Source organism: Tachyglossus aculeatus, chromosome 4, assembly GCF_015852505.1.
Source record: "Tachyglossus aculeatus isolate mTacAcu1 chromosome 4, mTacAcu1.pri, whole genome shotgun sequence".
In the NCBI taxonomy this organism is placed as follows: domain Eukaryota; kingdom Metazoa; phylum Chordata; class Mammalia; order Monotremata; family Tachyglossidae; genus Tachyglossus; species Tachyglossus aculeatus.
Window position 1 is genome coordinate 27,932,463 of NC_052069.1, and position 20,422 is coordinate 27,952,884.

The 20,422-nt window shown below is 43.9% G+C and overlaps 1 protein-coding gene across 1 annotated transcript in view; it reads left to right on the forward strand.

Moving 5' to 3' along the window:
• Window positions 1–17,997, forward strand: part of ACADM (acyl-CoA dehydrogenase medium chain) — a 42,755-nt gene extending 24,758 nt beyond the window's left edge. Inside the window, exons 8-12 of the mRNA XM_038745795.1 lie at window positions 2,180–2,288; window positions 5,872–6,012; window positions 6,105–6,200; window positions 10,656–10,904; window positions 17,608–17,997. Coding sequence (XP_038601723.1) covers window positions 2,180–2,288; window positions 5,872–6,012; window positions 6,105–6,200; window positions 10,656–10,904; window positions 17,608–17,679 — 667 coding nt within the window. The 3' untranslated portion in view covers window positions 17,680–17,997. The remainder of the gene's footprint in view (window positions 1–2,179; window positions 2,289–5,871; window positions 6,013–6,104; window positions 6,201–10,655; window positions 10,905–17,607) is intronic.
• Window positions 17,998–20,422: the final 2,425 nt, after the last annotated feature.

The window sequence follows — 20,422 nt, forward strand, 5'->3', positions numbered from 1 at the left end:
TTGGAAGTTATTCACTAGCACCCCTCATTGTCAGAGATGGCACCAGTATATTTTTTTCCTTGTGCTTCTGGCTTCTGAAAAGTCTGAAAAATCCCTAAAATTAAGTTATTCAAATGTGAAAAAGTCCTATATAAGAGCATTTGCATACAAAATCTTACCTGTACCTATCCATAGTTTCGTTACTTAATGTCCGTCTCTCCCTCTAGATTGTAAACTGATGTGGGGAAGGAATATTTATTGTTATATTGTACTCTCCCAAGCGCATAGTACAGTGTACATAGTACATAGTACAGTGTTTGCACACGGTAAGCACTCAATAAATACAATTGAAATGAATGAGTGGGTTGAAGTTAGCATCTCTGTCTCATTCCTTCATTCACTTCATTCATAACTCAACTAATGGGCTATTCTCTACTAGAACTAAAGAAACAACACTGAAACCCTCACTTGATTTGTGTATGCTGATTTTAGGGCTACAAAATGAATCAGATATTCCGTGATTTGTGAAACTCAACAGCTAATTTGTCTTTTGTGGCTAAAATGTGGATAAAACCTAAAATGTGTAGAACAGATAAAACCTCCTTGACAGTCCCTCATAATGCTACTGTAGACTTTGAAAACAGTAAAGCATAAGCTTTAATGAGACCACCTATTGAACTAGTTATTATAATTATTATTATTATTATTGGAATACTAGGTAATCTTCTTGTCTCTCTCTTTTTTGAGGACGATGGATTGATAATTTGCTTTGTTACCAGTTTTCCTGAAAAAGCTTTGAATTTAGTCGATGATTGCTTCCTGTCCCTCCTGCCCCACCCCTTCTTCTTTTTCTCTGTTTTGTTACTAAAGTTTGTCCACCTGGACAAAATTATTTGTAAATCTATCTCCATTCCATTGTTTCTTTGTTTTGCTACTAAAGTTTGTCCACCTAGACAAAATTATTTGTAAATCTATATCCATTCCATTGTGGTTTGAATTAGTCCCCCAATTTCCTCGAGTATTGTTCCTCTGAGAGCCTTCCATCTTCCTGACGGAACTGTCATATTGACTTGATTTCAGCTAGACCCCTGTTTTTGGCAGTATTGATTAAACGGCCTTCTATGAATCCGTATAACCTTATAGTTTGAGGAAACTTTTGGGGCCTTTCTAATGAAGATAGCTGAAGATTAGATCCGTGCTCATGTACTGTCCTTGAAGGTCCTTGAGACAATATCCAAATTTAATCTCATTAACTTAAAGAGATGATCATGCTGTCTGGGAAGGTCATTTCATATTTGAAAGGAAAAAAGCTGCCATTTTCCACACCTGCCTTAAGCCGCTGGTTTATCTGCTTTCCCAGATTCATGGTTTTTGAAAGAAGAAGCTGTACAGTTCGTGGAGAAGGGAACCGGGTGTTTTTTTGGGAAGCAGCGGGGGCTAGTGGAAAGGGCACGGCTCTGGGATGTAGACTGATGATGATGGTTTTTGTTAAGCGCTTACTACGTGTCAAGCGCTGCGTGTCACGTGACTTGCCCGAGGTCACATAGCAGACAAGCGGCAAAGTCGGGATTAGAACCCAGGTCCTTCTGGCTCCCAGGCCTGTGCTTTCTCCACTAGGTCACACTGCTCCTCGAACCCCATCTCGGTCACGTGTCTGCTGTGTGACCTTGGGCAAGTTGCTTAACTTCTCTGTGCCTCAGTTTCCTCGTCTGTAAAATGAGGGTTAATTCCAGCTCTCCCATCTACTTAGACTCGGACCCTCATTTGGGACAGGGACTACAGTGTTGGGCACATAGTAAGCACTTGAAAAATACCATTATTATTATTATTACCATTACCCAACCCGATTATCTTATACCTAATCTAGTGCTTAGTACAGTGCTCGGCACTGTGCTTAATGCTACATTTATTAGTAGTAGTAGTAATTGGAAATAATATACTTTATTATCAAATTCACACGTTACCAGGTATTTTACGTTCTATTAATGTAAGGTTAAAGATGTAAGAACCCAGCTATCCCACTACTTCTATTCCTCCAAAATTTTAAATTTAAAATAGAAAAAGGTCTCATCCTCTAACGAACTCTCCTAGTAATGTAAGCAATAGTTGGATCCGCTACATTTCTGTCATGATTTTGTTATTCATTGACTTTTATTTGTAAGGAAAGAAGATTTATGAAGTTCTTGATGTGTTTCACTAGGTATTTTTTGTTGGCTCGCTCTAATCCTGATCCCAAGGCTTCTGCCAGCAAAGCCTTTACTGGGTTTATTGTGGAAGCGGACACACCAGGAATTCAGATTGGAAGAAAGGTAAAATATATATTGATATCCCATTTAAGTAATCTCTACCAATAACTTTCATTTCATCCCTGCTCTCCGAAGACGTCAACAGTTGACACTCTGTCTTCATTCCCTCTTTTAGAGTTCCTCTTGTCTCACCCCAGTCTTGGATTTTGAATATTTTGTGCCAGAAAATGAGAATTTTTTTGACAGGGAAATTATGATGATCACTCGTTCTGGGCAGGGAACATGTCTGCCAACTCTGCTGTATTGTACTCTCCCAAGTGCTTAGTACAGTGCCCTGCACATAGTAATCGCTCAAAAAAACGCCACTGATAATGATGACCACACATTGCTTTTGGCTGAGACCAGAAAATAATAATAATAACAATAATAATAATAATAATAATAATAATAATGACATGTATTAAGCGCTTACTATGTGCAATGCACTGTTCTAAGCACTGGGGAGGTTACAAGGTGATCAGGCTGTCCCATGGGGGGGTCACAGTCTTAATCCCCATTTTACAGATGAGGTAACTGAGGCCCAGAGAAGTGAAGTGACTTGCCCAAAGTCACACAGCTGACAATTGGCAGAGCTGGGATTTGAACCCATGACCTCTATCTCCAAAGCCCGGGCTCATTCCCCTGAGCCACGCTGCTGGTTTAAGGTTTTTCAACTAGAGAAGTGAAGTTGAAAGGAGCGACAAAGAAGATTGAAGAAACAATCCCTAGAAAAATCTGTCACTTATCTGCGGTGTGACCTTGGACAAGTCACTTCACTTCTCTGTGCCTCGGCTACCTCACCTGTAAAATGGGGATTAAGAGCGTGAGCCCCACGTGGGACAACCTGATCACCTTGGATCTACCCCAGCGCTTAGAACAGTGCTTGACACATAGTAAGCGGTAAACGAGTGCCTTAATTATTATTGTTGTTTATTATTAGTTTTTACTGAGGCTCATGTGGGTTTAAGGAGGGTGAGTGGGCATGAGAGTCAAAAGGGAGGAGAATTATGGTTGATGGTTGCTGGGCGGAAGAGAGGATGAGTGGGAGATGGACGAGGTTGACTTGATGTCCGGATTTCCACCGGCAGTTCTCGGTAGCACGAGCTCATGAGCAGAGGGCGAGTGTTGTGGATCATCATCATCATCATCAATCGTATTGATTGAGCGCTTACAATGTGCAGACACTGTACTAAGCACTTGGGAAGTACAAATTGGCAACATGTGATCAAGGGCTGTGGCTTGACAGAGAGTCAGGGGTTGGGCTCGTGGAGTTGAGGGCATGGATTTCCATGACAACAGAGAGGAGGTCATCATCATCAATCGTATTTATTGAGCACTTACTATGTGCAGAGCACTGTACTAAGCGCTTGGGAAGTACAAATTGGCAACATATAGAGACAGTCCCTACCCAACAGTGGGCTCACAGTCTAAAAGAGCCGGGAGACCGGGAGACCAAAAGGGGCATTGTGGTTTGGGATTCTTGGAGGGGGTCAAGAAGAGATCAGGGATCTAGGGTGGGGGGAATGGGATAGCTTTGTTGGGAGGAAGTGTGGGGGAGCGAAGGCAGGTGAGGCAGTTATGGTTGGGAAGGGAGTTTTCAGAGTTGGTGAGGTTAGAGATGGAGAGTGTTTTCAAGTTGGCAGGTGAAATGCGGTGGAGCAGGAGGACAGCGGAGAGTTGAGGAGTGAGAGGAAACAGGTGGCGAAGGGTTCGTTAAGAATTTTCACATCGATTCTGAAGTCCTTGCAGATCAGTGTAGGCCCAAAGAAGAACAGAAGAAATGTGAGAAGCAGCAGAAATAATGCGGCATAGTGGATGGAGCACAGGCCTCAGAGTCAGAAAGTCACGTTCTTATCCCATCTCTGCCACACGTCTGCTGTGTGACTTGGGCAAGTCGCCTCACTTCTCTGTGCCTCAGTTATCTCATCTGTAAAATTGGGGTTGAGACTGTGAGCCCCACACAGGACGGGGACTGTGTCCAACTGGATTTGTTTGTCTCCACCCCAGCCCTGAGTACAATGGCTGGCACATAGTAAGTGCTTAACAAGTACCATTATTATTATAATAATAATTATTATTATCAGAACGGTTTATATATTTAGAAGTGGGGTCTAGCGGGCAGTAGATGATGGTGACTAGTAATTGGAGTATGTCATAGAGATGGATGATAGGGGTTTCACGGGAGGAGAAAACAAGGGATTTCAGAGGATGGTGCGGAAGCAGAATTGGGGGACAAGAAACAGGCCAGTTCTTCATGTTTTCCCAGTGAGTTTCCAGTGTGGATTCATGAGTTAAACTGTGGGCAGTGCCTTGGGAGCTGGGGGGAAAAGGTAGCGAATTAAATCCCAGGATGACAAAGAGCCTTGGCTACTCCAGCTCACCCTGTCCTATGTCCAGAAGGGGTGAGGGTCAAGTTTGGTGAGCATCTTTCAATCACATCCCTGGGGCCCTTCAGCTCACCTGAGCCCCCGTTTTAATAACAATGATGGCATTTATTAAGCGCTTACTATGTGCAAAGCACTGTTATAAGCGCTGGGGAGGTTACAGGGTGATCAGGTTGTCCCACTGGGGCCTCACAGTCTTAATCCCTATTTTACAGATGAGGGAACTGAGGCCCAAAGAAGTGAAGTGACTTTCCCAAAGTCACACAGCTGACAACTGGCAGAGCCGGGATTTGAACCCATGACCTCTGACTCGAAAGCCTGTGCTCTTTCCACTGAGCCACGCTGCTTCTCCACGCTGCTTAATCCAAACCTAGTTCTGCACACAGGTGCCCAGTAAATTCTATTGACTGATCGGAAGAAAATTGTATTTCCAAATGCTGCCCTTGATTTCTTTGATCCTATGTTAAGGTTAAAATTCAACTGATTAAATTGGGCCCAGTTTTCCAAGTTCCCTGGAAGCAGCGTGGCTCAGCGGAAAGAGCCCGGGCTTTGAAGTCAGAGGTCATCGGTTCAAATCCCGGCTCTGCCACTTGTCAGCTGTGTGACTTTGGGCAAGTCACTTCACTTCTCTGGGCCTCAGTTACCTCCTCTGTAAAATGGGGAATAAGACTGTGAGCCCCCCGTGGGACGACCTGATCACCTTGTAAATTTCCCAGTGCTTAGAACAGTGCTTTGCACATAGTAAGCGCTTAATAAATGCTATCATTATTATTATTATTATTTAGGAAACATGTCTTTCAGCCTGTTGGAGACCCTTAAATGTTTCATCACACCAATGCCCTAAACTGTCCTCTAGTCGTCTGAAAGAACTAGGTTTTAAGTTGTGTAATTTACTGTGAGATTCTTATCCTTGTTTTATATATGTATAAAATAAGGATATATAATATATATATATTCTTCTCGTGGGCAGGGAACGTCTGCTAATTCTGTTGTACTGTATTCTCCCAAGAGCTTAGTACAGTGTTCCGCGTGTAGTGAGCGTTCAGTAGGTACAACTGATTATATTAAAACTGGAAGATATTTGATCCATCAATCAATCGTATTTATTGAGTGCTTACTGTGTGCAGAGCACTGTACTAAGCGCTTGGGAAGTACAAGTTGGCAACATATAGAGACGGCCCCTACCCAACAGTGGGCTCACTGTTTTCCGATTTCATTTTCAGGAATTAAATATGGGCCAGCGTTGCTCAGATACCCGAGGCATTGTTTTTGAAGATGTGAGAGTGCCCAAGGAGAATGTCCTAATTGGCGAGGGTGCTGGCTTCAAGATTGCCATGGGAGCTTTTGATAAAACCAGGCCGCCAGTAAGTAACAGCGGTGGAGGAGTTGGTGAGGGGAAGGGCGTGGGGTCTTTATTAGTAAATTAGTAACCCAGCTTTATCACATTGAACTTCAGGTAGCCGCAGGTGCCGTGGGCTTGTCCCAAAGAGCCCTGGATGAAGCGACAAAGTACGCTCTGGAGAGGAAGACCTTTGGGCGATTGCTCGTCGAGGTGAGTCCAAAATAGCAAATGCCTTCGACGGTGGGGTCGTCAGCCCTGTTTATTCCAAAGATACATTTCAACGTGCTTGAAGCTCCAAAGGGAGGTTCTGTGTTGATCCTGCTGGGAAGGCCGCCTCATCGGGTAGGGCTTCGGATCCTATTCCCCTCTGGATGTGCCATTGACCTATTTACGTTGACACTGGAGAAGCAATGTGGCTTAGTGGCCGGAGCACAGGCCCGGGAGTGAGAAGGACCTGGGTTCTAATCCCGGTTCTGCCAAGTGCCTGCTGTGAGACCTTGGTCAAGTCACTTACAACAATAATAATGGCATTTATTAAGCTCTTTCTATGTGCAAAGCGCTGTTCTAAGCACTGGGGAGGTTACAAGGTGATTCATTCATTCAGTTGTATTTACTGAGCGCTTACTGTGTGCAGAGCACTGTACGAAGCGCTTGGGAAGTACAAGTTGGCAACATACAGAGACGGTCCCTACCCAACAACAGGTTCACAGTCTAGAAGGGGGAGGCAGACAATAAAAGAAAACATGTGGACAGGTGTCAAGTCCTCAGAATAAATAGAAATAAAGCTAGATGCACATCATTAACAAAAATAAATAAAATAGTAAATATGTACAAATAAAATAAATAGAGTAATAAATCTGTACAAACATATATACAGGTGCTCATTAACAAAATAAATAGAATAGTAAATATGTACAAATAAAATAAATAGAGTAATAAATCTGTACAAACATATATACAGGTGCTGTGGGGAGGGGAAGGAGGTTGGGGGGGGGGGATGGGGAGGAGGAGAGGATAAAGGGGATCAGGTTGTCCCACGGGGGGGCTCACAGTCTTCATCCCCATTTTCCAGATGAGGTAACTGAGGCCCAGAGAAGTGAAGTGACTTGCTCAAAGTCACACAGCTGACAAGTGGCGGAGCTGGGATTTGAACCCATGACCTCTGACTCCAAAGCCCGGGCTCTTTCCACTGAGCCACGCTGTTTCTTATCTTCTTATCTTCTCTGTGCCTCAGTTACCTCGCCTGTAAGACGGGGATAAGAATGTGCACCCTGTGTAGGACAGGGACTGTGTTCAACCGAATTAACTTGTTTCTACCCCAGTAGCTTAGAACGGTGCTTGGCACACAGTAAGCGCTGAACAAGTAGACTCTAACGCAGGGATTTCTAAAGTCTAGTTAAGGACCCTGTTTGGAAGGCTGCACAAAAAAAGCGTTGGCCTGTTGTGAAGCACAAAATAGGCAGTAAATGTAGCGTATCTTAAATTAGACTCTCACGCCACCTATTTCTGTTGACGTTCCCATTTTTCTCCTTCGAAGCACTTTGAAGCCATGTGGTTTTTACATATGGCGAAACCCAAGTAATACCCTTAAATTTCAGCACTTGTGAAGCAACACCGAGTCCCGGGATTTTTTGAAATCTGCCAACAACTCCGATTGTAAGCTCTCTGAAAGGACCTAACTCGCAGTTTGGAAGAAGGAATGGCCCACTTAGGGACGGGACCGTTTTACGCTGTAGGCATTTCGCCGAGAACCTGCTCGCTGCTACTGTGCCCTAATGCGGTGATAGCTCCAGCGGAGGTGGTGGAGGAAGGAAATGCCGTGTCGGACCAAAGGGCCACCTGATCTCTGAGGAAGATGGAGTGACCTTGGGCTCCCGTTGTCTCCCTGCCTCCCCCCGCCCCCCGGGACCCCCTTTAAAAGCCTTCCACTGCTTAGCTTTGTGATGGAAGCCTGCGAGTAAATGCGGAGTGGGAACAAGTCATCATCATCATCATCAGTCGTATTTATTGAGCGCTTACTATGTGCAGAGCGCTTGGGAAGTACAAATTGGCAACATACAGAGACAGTCCCTACCCAACAGTGGGCTCACAGTCTAAAAGATTATTGAGCGTCTTCCCCATTTTATCCGAGTCGATTCTGTTCCATACCGAACTAGTTTTAGCGAGTGCCGCGCACTGCACCAAATACTTGGGAAAATAAAACAGAAGCAAGAGACCCATTCCCTGCCCATAAGGATTTTACCTTTTAGTAGAGGAGACGGGTATAAAATATTTACAAGTAATCAGAATAAATAATTGGTATTTTAATACAGATGATTATTATTATGGTATTTGGTAAGCGCTTACTGTGAAGACGCAAGTAATCAGGTTGTCCCCCCTGGTGCTCACAGTCTTAATCCCCATTTTACTGATGAGGTAACTGAGGCCCAGAGAATAATAATAATAATGATGGCATTTGTTAAGCGCTTACTGTGTGCAAAGCACTGTTCTAAGCGCTGTGGGGGGGGGGGGATACAAGGTAATCAGGTTGTCCCACAGGGGGCTCACGGTCTTAATCCCCATTTTGCAGATGAGGTAACTGAGGATCAGAGAAGTGAAGTGGCATGCCCAAGGTCACACAGCAGACAGGTGGTGGAGCTGGGATTCGAACCCATGACCTCTGACTCCAAAGCCCGGGCTCTTTCCAGTGAGCCACGCTGCTTCTCTGTTAAGGGAAGTTAAGTGGCTTCCCCAAGGTCACACAGCAGACAATCAATCAATCAATCAATCGTATTTATTGAGCGCTTACTATGTGCAGAGCACTGTACTAAGCGCTTGGGAAGTACAAATTGGCAACACATAGAGACAGTCCCTACCCAACAGTGGGCTCACAGTCTAAAAGGGGGAGACAGAGAACAGAACCAAACATACCAACAAAATAAAATAAATAGGATAGAAATGTACAAGTAAAATAAATAAATAAATAAATAAATAGAGTAATAAATATGTACAACCATATATACATATATACAGGTGCTGTGGGGAAGGGAAGGAGGTAAGACGGGGGGATGGAGAGGGGGACGAGGGGGAGAGGAGGGAAGGGGCTCAGTCTGGGAAGGCCTCCTGGAGGAGGTGAGCTCTCAGCAGGGCCTTGAAGGGAGGAAGAGAGCTAGCTTGGCAGATGGGCAGAGGGAGGGCATTCCAGGCCCGGGGGATGATGTGGGCCGGGGGTCGACGGCGGGACAGGCGAGAACGAGGTACAGTGAGGTGAGACAAGTGGCGGAGCCGGGATTAGAACCCAAGTCTTCTGACTCCCAAGCTCTTGCTCTTTCCACTAGACTAGACTGTGAGCCCACTGTTGGGTAGGGACCGTCTCTATATGTTGCCAACTTGCACTTCCCAAGCGCTTAGTACAGTGCTCTGCACACAGTAAGCGCTCAATAAATACGATTGATTGATTGATTGATTGGAGTCCCAATAGTTCCCACGGTGTGCTGCTCGCCCCTCCCCCAGCACTTCGTTACCTTCCCGAACAGGATTGATGGTGGCTTTGACTAATTTTAAAAATTCACGTTCGCATATTAGTATTTTAGTTTACCCGCATTTCAAGCCCTGCCCCCGGAATTCCCTCCAGTAGGTGATTTGATGGTACTGGACCCCCCTGCTCTGAGAAGATTGTTTAGCAATACCTATGTGGCACGTTCAATCAATCAATCAATCAGTCGTATTTATTGAACGCTTACTGTGTGCAGAGCACTGTACTAAGCGCTTGGGAAGTACAAGTTGGCAACATATAGAGACAGTCCCTACCCAACAGTAGGCTCACAGTCTAAAAGATGTTCATTCACTTAATCGTATTTATTGAGTGCTTGGGAGAGTACAGAGATGCAGCGTGGCTCAGTGGAAAGAGCCCGGGCTTTGGAGTCAGAGGTCATGGGTTCAAATCCCAGCTCTGCCAATTGTCAGCTGTGTGACTTTGGGCAAGTCACTTCACTTCTCTGGGCCTCAATTCCCTCATCTGTAAAATTGGGGTTAAGACTGTGAGCCCCCCGTGGGACAACCTGATCACCTTGTATCCTCCCCAGCATTTAGAACAGTGCTTTGCACGTAGTAAGCGCTTAATAAATGCCATTATTATTATTATTGTTATTATTATTACAATGCAACAATAAACAGACATATTCCCTGCCCACAATGAGCTGACGGTCTAGAGGGGGCGGGAAACGGATACCATACAAATAAATTACAGATATGTACGTAAGTGCTGTGGGGCTGGGAGTGGGGAAGAACAAAGGGAGCAAGTCAAGGAGACATAGAATCAGTCAATTGTATTTATTGAGCACTTACTGTGTGCAGAGCACTGTACTAAGTGCTTGGGAAGTACAAGATGGGAACATATAGAGACGGTCCCTACCCAACAGTGGGCTCACAGTCTAGAAGGGAGTGGGACAAGAGGAAAGGAGGGTCTTAGACTGAGAAGGCCTCCGGGAGGAGCTTTTCTTTTGCAATCTCAAAACAAGTCTTCCTTAGCAGGCCTAATTATAATAATAATAATGTCATTTATTATTGATTAAATTATTAATAATTAATAATATAATTAATAATGAATTGGTTAAAATCAATTTATTAAATTGATGCTCCTATTCACAGTTGGTAATTTTTTTTTTTTCACTTTTCTATTTCCAGCACCAAGCCGTGTCCTTCCTGCTGGCCGAAATGGCCATGAAAGTTGAATTAGCTAGACTGAGTTACCAGAGGGCTGCTTGGGAGGTTGACTGTGGCCGTCGCAATACCTATTACGCCTCCATCGCTAAGGCTTTCGCCGGCGACATAGCCAACCAGTTGGCTAGCGACGCTGTTCAAATTTTCGGAGGCAACGGATTCAATTGCGACTACCCTGTGGAAAAGCTGATGCGCGATGCCAAGATCTACCAGGTATCGTAAAAAAAAATTGACGTTTTCTTTCAGGTTAAAACTCGTCTTCATCACTACGCTGGATAAGGAAGTATGATTGTTTACCTAAGAAATTACCGGATACTCACTCTGTAGTTACCCAAGACCGGTGAAGCATTCGTGGAATTTTAATTTATCCCTATTTCTCTCTTCCCCTCTCCTTCTCTCTCTGTCTCTCTCTCCCTACCCGTCCACTCTCCTCTCTCACCAGCGCTTTTCCAATTCTGTTGAAAGTCAGGCCTGTCTTGTGTCAGTTCTGTCTCATCACCATCAATCGTATTTATTGAGCGCTTACTATGTGCAGAGCACTGTACTAAGCGCTTGGGAAGTACAAATTGGCAACATATAGAGACAGTCCCTACCCAACAGTGGGCTCACAGTCTAGAAGGGGGAGACAGAGAACAAAACCAAACATACTAACAAAATAAAATAAATAGAATAGATATGTACAAGTAAAATAAATAAATAAATAGGGTAATAAATATGTACAAACATATATACATATATCTCCTTGAGTGTTTTCTTGCAGGTGCTTAGGTTTGTCAATGTGACCATTGGGCATGGTGTTTTAGGTGGTTTGTTCTTTCCTTCATTTGAGCAGTTAAAGCCCAAGTGATTTTGGTAGAGTGGTTTATTGAATTTTCTGTCTTTTTATTTTCTGTTCCTCTCAGAAGAGATGTCTTTTGAGTTCTGGGCTTCTCTTCTTGTCTTTGAGGGCTGTGGAGCTTTGTATTTCTTTAATTGTCCTTTAATGACTGATTCTTTTGATGATGATGATGATGATGGTGGCATTTATTAAGTGCTTACTATGTGCAAAGCACTGTTCTAAGCACTGGAGAGGTTACAAGGTGATCAGGTTGTCCCATGGGGGGCTCACAGTCTTAATCCCCATTTTCCAGATGAGGTAACTGAGGCCCAGAGAAGTTAAGTGACTTGCCCAAAGTCACACAGCTGACAATTGGCGGAGCCGGGATTTGAACCCATGACCTCTGACTCCAAAGCCCGGGCTCTTTTCCACTGAGCCACGCTGCTTCTCTGTTTTGCCTGTTCTTTTGCCTGTTCACTGTTTCATATCAGTCAGTGGTATTTATTGAGTGCTTACTGTGTGAAGACTGCCTCTTCTCTCCTACCCAGTGTACTCAGGCTGTACAAGGTAGAGAAGCAGCGTGGCTCAGTGGAAAGAGCCCGGGTTTCGGAGTCAGAGGCCTTGGGTTCAAATCCTGGCTCCGCCAATTGTCAGCTGTGTGACTTTGGGCAAGTCACTTCACTTCTCTGGGCCTCAGTGACCTCATCTGTCAAATGGAGATGAAGACCGTGAGCCCCCCGTGGGACAACCTGATCACCTTGTAACCTCCCCAGCGCTTAGAACAGTGCTCTGCACATAGTAAGTGCTTAATAAATGCCATCATTATTAGTAGACATTGCTTCTGGGATTCCCTGGCCTTCCACCTGTGACTTTAGCGGTTTGCTTCCTCTTGTCTGTTTCTAGTGTCCTATATTTGGGGGGTGGGGGGGTTGTGTGTGTGTGTGTGTGTGTCTTTTTTTTTTGTTATTGGTATCTTGATCCCTGAGTTTTAGCCTTCACATTCCCTTTTGCTCATTCTGCTTCTCTGCCCCTCTTCCTTTTGCTCTTTCCCTCCTGTATCTCTTTGGTTTCTTGTGTTTGTCCGTAGCTTTTTGCCCCGTGTCTTGTCTCCCTGCAGGGCGTCTCACCCAGAATCCGTGGGTCTGTGCTTTCTTTTTGAAATCGAAATACTTCAACCAACCGCATACTTTTTGTCTGCCCATTCTTTTCCCTTTCTTTCCTCCCTTTTGACTATGGTGTTGTTTCCTTGTTTGCCTAAGAACCAAAGTTGACTGTCTTTTCCTGGTGTTTCGACCAAGGACTCCCTATCTGATTTCCTTAAAGTGTCTCCAGGGTGACCTATGTGCTTTGCACATAGTAAGCGCTTAATAAATGCCATCGTTATCATTATTATTTCGCTTTACCCCGAAGCTGGCTGGCTTTCTCCCTACCCTCACCCCAGGGAATGCGCACTGCACGCCAAGTGCAGAAACTTCCTTCCCCTCCCCACAGCACCTGTATATATGTTTGTACGTATTTATTACTCTATTTTATTTGTACATATTTGTTCTATTTATTTTATTTTGCTAATATGTTTTGTTGTCTGTGTCCCCCTTCTAGACTGTGAGCCCTCTGTTGGGTAGGGACCGGCTCTACATGTTGCCAACTTGGACTTCCCAAGCGCTTAGTACAGTGCTCTGCACACAGTAAGCGCTCAATAAGAGAGCTCACCTCCTCCAGGAGGCCTTCCCAGACTGAGCCCCTTCCTTCCTCTCCCCCTCATCCCCCTCTCCATCCCCCTCATCTTACCTCCTTCCCTTCCCCACAGCACCTGTATATATGTATGTATGTTTGTACATATTTATTACTCTATTTATTGATTGATTGATTTTACTTGTACATATCTATTCTATTTATTTTATTTTGTTAGAATGTTTGGTTTTGTTCTCTGTCTCCCCCTTTTAGACTGTGAGCCCACTGTTGGGTAGAGACCGTCTCTATACGTTGCCAACTTGTACTTCCGAAGCGCTTAGTACAGTGCTCTGCACACAGTAAGCGCTCAATAAATACGATTGATTGATTGATTGATGGAAAACCATGAGGTTGGGATTCAGGAAAACCCAGGTTCTAGTCCCAGCTCTGCCATTGTACTGTTGGTCTGAACTTCTCCGGGCCACATTCCCTCGTCTTAAAATAGGGATAAAATATCTGCTGTCCCTACCTTGTAGTTTTGCGTGTCACGTCTGACAGGGATTATGACCTTTGGTTCCACCCCTGTGCTTAGTACAATGCTTGATACTTAATAAACACGTAATAATTACAATAGTGGTATTTATTTTTTCAATCTCTATGCTGTGAAACAAGCAGAGCCCTGAAGCCCTGGCTTCAGAACACAAGAATAAGAATAGTAGACTGTAAACTCGTTGTGGGCAGGGATTGTCCCTCTTTATTGCTGAATTGTACTTTCCAAGTGCTTAGTACAGTGCACTGCACATTGTAAGCGCTCAATAAATACAATTGAATGAATGAATAATAGTGATCATCATCAATCGTATTTATTGAGCGCTTACTGTGTGCAGAGCACTGTACTAAGCGCTTGGGAAGTACAAGTTGGCAACAAGTTGGCAAGGGATGATGGCCTGGTAACAAATTGTGGTAATGCCGAATCATGTTGGTTATGTCTAATCATGTCAGACATAATCTATGCAGGAAGGAGAGCACATATCTATTCTATTTATTTTATTTTCCTAATATGTTTGGTTTTGTTCTCTGTCTCCCCCTTCTTGACTGTGAGCCCACTGTTGGGTAGGGACCGTCTCTATGTGTTGCCAACTTGTACTTCCCAAGCGCTTAGTACAGTGCTCTGCACAGAGTAAGTGCTCAATAAATGCAATTGATTGATTGATTATTAAATGCCCATTTTACAGATGAGAAAACCAAGGCATAGAGCAGTTAAGTGACCCGCCCAAGGTTCTTTTCCCTAATTCTGCTGCTTGGGTAATCATCCTCTCTGGGAGCAGATGACTCTGTGCCTAAGCCCTTGGGGCAACTAGTAAAGATGTAATATTGATTTAATTCATCAGATTAGTACATGCTTGTTTAAGGAGGAAGTGTTAAATTGACTGTAGGTAATCCTCCTTTGAAGGCAGGAGGTCTAATTCGGAGATGACTAGATCGACTTTGTAAATAACGAGTGAACTGTCTTTATCAATCAATCGTATTTATTGAGCGCTTACTGTGTGCAGAGCACTGGACTAAGCGCTTGGGAAGTACAAGTTGGCAACATATAGAGAAGCAGCGTGGCTCAGTGGAAAGAGTCCGGGCTTGGGAGCCAGAGGTCATTCGTTCTAATCCCAACCCCGCCACTTGTCAGCTGTGAGACTTTGGGCATGTCACTTCACTTCTCTGAGCCTCAGTTACCCCATCTGTAAAATGGGGATGAAGACTGTGAGCCCCACGCAGGACAACCTGATCACCTTGTATCCCCCCCCCCAGCGCTTAGAACAGTGCTTTGCACATAGTAAACGCCTAATAAATGCCATCATTTATTTTTATTGATTTATTTAAAGGAACGTCTGAGAAGAGGTTTTAGAACCTGGCATCAGGGTGTGTCCGCATTAGTCTTTCCCTCTGTCCCTTCAAGGCCCTACTGAGAGCTCACCTCCTCCAGGAGGCCTTCCCAGACTGAGCCCCCTCCTTCCTCTCCCCCTCATCCTCCTCTCCATCCCCCCGTCTTACCTCCTTCCCTTCCCCACAGCACCTGTATATATGTATATATGGTTGTACATATTTATTACTCTATTTATATCTATTCTATTTATTTTATTTTGTTAGTATGTTTGGTTTTGTTCTCTGTCTCCCCCTTTTAGACTGTGAGCCCACTGTTGGGTAGGGACCGTCTCTATATGTTGCCAACTTGTACTTCCCAAGCACTTAGTACAGTGCTCTGCACACAGTAAGCGCTCAATAAATACGATTGATTGATTGATTACTTGTACATATCTATTCAATTTATTTTATCTTGTTAGTATGTTTGGTTTTGTTCTCTGTCTCCCCCTTCTAGACTGTGAGCCCGCTGTTGGGTAGGGACCGTCTCTATGTGTTGCCGACTTGTACTTCCCAAGCGCTTAGTGCAGTGCTCGGCACACAGTAAGCGCTCAATAAATACGATTGATTGATGGATTGATTGCGGTGGCCAAGACTGGCTCAGCCGAGCAGCCTTCGCTGGCTATCCTCTCCGCTCCCTGGACAAACGCAGGCTTGGGCTAGACTGAGGAAGCCACTCCTCACCCCACAAGGAGAGGCACCGTGTCCATGGAGCTGTTGGGCACTTGGGATGGGGTCAGCGTGGAAGACTGTGAGCTTAAAGCGGCCTGGCTGAGTGGAAATCAATCAATCAATCAATCAATCAATCAATCGTATTGATTGAGCCCTTACTGTGTGCAGAGCACTGGACTAAGCGCTTGGGAAGTCCAAGTTGGCAACATATTGAGACGGTCCCTACCCAACAGCAGGCTCGCAGTCTAGAAGGGGGAGACAGACAACACTCCGTGGCTTACATGGTTAAAGCGCCTGTGTAGTAAACATTCATTCATTCATTCATTCAATCGTATTTATCGAGCACTTACTGTGTGCAGAGCACTGGACTAAGCGCTTGGGAAGTCCAAGTTGGCAACATATAGAGACGGTCCCTACCCAACAGCGGGCTCACCGTCTAGAAGGGGGAGACGGACAACAAAACGAAACATATTAACAAAATAAAATAAATAGAATAGGTACAAGTAAAATAAATGGAGTAATAAATCATCATCATCAATCGTATTTATTGAGCGCTTACTGTGTGCAGAGCACTGTACTAAGCGCTTGGGAAGTACAAGTTGGCAACATATAGAGACGGTCCCTACCCAACAGGGGGCTCACAGTCTGGAAGGGGGAGGCAGACAACAAAACGAAACATATTAACAAAATAAAATAAATAATAGAATAGGTACAAGTAAAATCAATAAATAAATAGAGTAATAAATGCGTACAAACATATATACATATATACAGGTGCTGTGGGGAAGGGAAGGAGGTAAGGCGGGGGGGATGGAGAGGGAGTGGAGGGGGAGATCCTGGGTTCGAATCTCAGCGGGACCTCTTCTCTCAGCGCTTAGAACAATGCTTTGCACCTCGTAAGCGCTTAACAAACGCTATTATTATTTATTTATTTAAAACAAAACATATTAACTAAATAAAATAAATAGAATAAATACAAGTAAAATAAATAAATAGAGTAATAAATCTGTACAAACATATATACGTGTATACAGGTGCTCAGTCCTGGGGAAGGAGGGGGCTCAGTCTGGGAAGGCCTCCTGGAGGAGGTGAGCTCTCAGTAGGGCTTTGAAGGGTTCCTGTAGGACTCTCAACCAACACTTCTTTGTTATTGCTATTCACAATGAATAATGAATGCCCACTGTTGGGTAGGGACCGTCTCTATATGTTGCCAACTTGTACTTCCCAAGCGCTTAGTACAGTGCTGTGCACAAAGTAAGCGCTCAATAAATACGATTGACAATTGACAATGAAAGAAAACAATGAAGGCACAGTAATTGGGATTGTTATTTACATTCCAGTGTAAAACAAACCACCCCAAACTGAGGAACATCTCATTTTTCAATCAGGTGTGGGCACCTGAATTCCTGGGGTTTTTTTGTTTTTTTTTAAATGGCATTTATTAAGTGCTTACTATGTGCAAAGCACTGTTCTAAGCACTGGGGAGGCTACAAGGTGATCAGGTTGTCCCACGGGGGGCTCGCAGTCTTAATCCCCATTTTACAGATGAGGGAACTGAGGCCCAGAGAAGTGAAGTGACTTGCCCAAAGTCACACAGCTGACAATTGGCGGAGCCGGGATTTGAACCCATGACCTCTGACTCCAAAACCCGGGCTCTTTCCACTGAGCCACGCTGCTTCTCCTGTTGACGTCAGTGTTTCATAACGATGAAGTTTTTATTCTAATCATCAATCAATCGTATTTATTGAGCGCTTACTGTGTGCAGAGCACTGTACTAAGCGCTTGCAGTCATTACACTGATGACCAGTCATTTCACCGTTTACTATCATTGTTTTCTTTCAGATATATGAAGGCACTTCGCAAATTCAGAGGCTCGTTATAGCCCGGGAACACATCAGCAAGTATAAAATTTAAGCCGATTTCTACCGTAGAAGAAACAAATTAGCTGTTCCACCAAAGGAAAAGCACTTTAACATTTTTCAAAGGAATTAAAAGAAACACATTCTCCAAGCCTATAGTAAGATTATGCAGTTAATTTTCTTCTTTTGCTTTACTTTAGGACTTGTAAAATACACATTTTCAAAAATAGATTTTGTTTCCATAAAAAAATAAGTACCTGTTCTCCCTTTTAAATATGTGTGTTTAAAATGAGAGTATCGAACACTTTCGTGGAATTCTATTAGCTATTCCCAGTGAGGACTGTAATTGATCTAATAAACATGGAAACATTTGCCTTTATTTTTAAAGCTTCTCTGTTATTTTTAAAGCTTCTCTCTTAAAGCATTTTAGGAGAACTGAACTGAACTGCCTTTGCTGGGGATTCATGTAATTTCAGGATTTCCAAAATTTCACATTTACATAATAGCTGTAGGTTTCGTAAGTCAGGCAGAATTGTGTTTCCGTATTCCAGCTAGTAAATAATCGGTTAATATCTCCCTAAAATGTATTACATTATAGAGTTTGCAGTGAATATGCCTTTAATTTTACTTAGTAAATCCTGCATGTCCATTATACAAATGCCTGAGGACTGTAATAATAATAATAATAATATTAAGTGCTTACTATGTGCTAATAATAATAATAATGGTATTTGTTAAGTGCTTACTATGTGCCAGGCACTGTTCTAAGCACCGGGGGGGATACTAGGTGATCAGGTTGTCCCAAGTGGGGCTCAAAGTCTTAATCCCCATTTTACAGATGAGGTAACTGAGGCACAGACAAGTCAAGTGACTTACCCAAAGTCACACAGCTGGAAAGTCACTTAACTTCTCATTCATTCATTCAATCGTATATATTGAGCGCTTACTGTGTGCAGAGCACTGTACTAAGCGCTTGGGAAGTACAAGTCGGCAACATATAGAGACGGTTCCTACCCAACAACGGGCTCACAGTCTGGAAAGGGGAGACACAGTCTTAATCCCCATTTTACAGATGAGATAACTGAGGCACAGACAAGTCAAGTGACTTACCCAAAGTCACACAGCTGGCAAGTCACTTAACTTCTCATTCATTCATTCATTCATTCAATCGTATTTATTGAGCGCTTACTGTGTGCAGAGCACTGGACTAAGCGCTTGGGAAGTACAAGTCGGCAACATATAGAGACGGTCCCTACCCAACAGCGGGCTCACAGTCTGGAAGGGGGAGACAGACAACAAAAGAAAATCTATTTACCAAATAAAATAAATAGAATAGTAAATATGTACAAGTAAAATAGAGTAATAAATCTGTATAAACATATATACAGGTGCTGTGGGGAGGGAGAGGAGGTGGAGTCGGGGGGATTCTCTGGATTACCTCATCTGTAAATTGGGGATTAAAAGTGTGAGCCCCATGTGGGTCAGGGCCTGTGTTTACCTGATTAACTTATATCTACCCCAAGGCTTAGAACGGTGCTTGGCACATCCTAAATGCTTAATAAGTACTATTCATTCATTCAATCGTATTTATTGAGCACTTACTGTGTGCAGAGCACTGTACTAAGTGCTTGGGAAGTTCAAGTCAGCAACATATAGAGACAATCCCTACCAACAACGGGCTCACAGTCTAGAAGGGGGAGACAGACAACAAAACAAAACATGTAGACAGGTGTCAAAACCTGATGTGGAAATATGAAGTGACGGGAGGAGGCAATATGAGAGATTATTCCGGGAAGGCGCTCCATGAGGAGAAGTGATTTTAGAAGGGCTTTGACCAGCCAATCAGTCAATCACCGATATTTATTGAGCACTTTCTGTGCAGAGCACTGTGCTAGCCACTTGGGAGAGTACAGTAAAGTTGTTGAGGCATTATCCTGGTCCTCTCTGCTTACAGTCCGGTTGTGGAGACAGACATTAATCAGTCATTCGTATTTATTGAGCGCTTACTGTGTGCAGAGCACTGTACTAAGCGCTTGGGAAAGGGAAAGGTACAGTTAGGGAAAGCAGCAAAATAAAAGGGCATGTACATAAGCGCTGTAAAGGGAAGAGTAACAAAGTGCTTTGAGGTTATGAACCCAAATAGAGAAGTTATAGGGAAGGAAGAGGAAGGCGAAGTGATGAAAGGTGAGACAGGAAAGTCTTCCTGAAGGAGGTATGAGAGAATAATAATAATAATAATAATGATGATGGCATTTATTAAGCGCTTACTATGTGCAAAGCACTGTTCTAAGCGCTGGGAAGGTTACAAGGTGATCAGGTTGTCCCACGGTGGGGCTCACAGTCTTAATCCCCATTTTACAGATGAGGGAACTGGGGCACAGAGAAGTTAAGTAAATTAAGTTTCTAGACTGTGAGCCCCCTGTTGGGTAGGGACCGTCTCTATATGTTGCCAACTTGTACTTCCCAAGCGCTTAGTACAGTGCTCTGCACACAGTAAGCGCTCAATAAATATGATTGATTGATTGATTGATTAAGTGACTTGCCCAAAGTCACACAGCTGACAATTGGCAGAGCTGGGATTAAGTAGTGTAGCCTAGTGCAGAGATCACGGGCTTGGGAATCAGAGGACCTGGGTTCTAATCCCAGCTCCACCACTCGTCTGCTGTGTGACCTTGGGGAAGTCACTTCAATTCTTGGTGCCTGTTACCTCATCCGTAAAGTGGGGATTAAGACGGTGAGCCCTATGTGGGACGGGGACTGTGTCCTACCCAATTACCTGATATCTATTCCAGCACTTA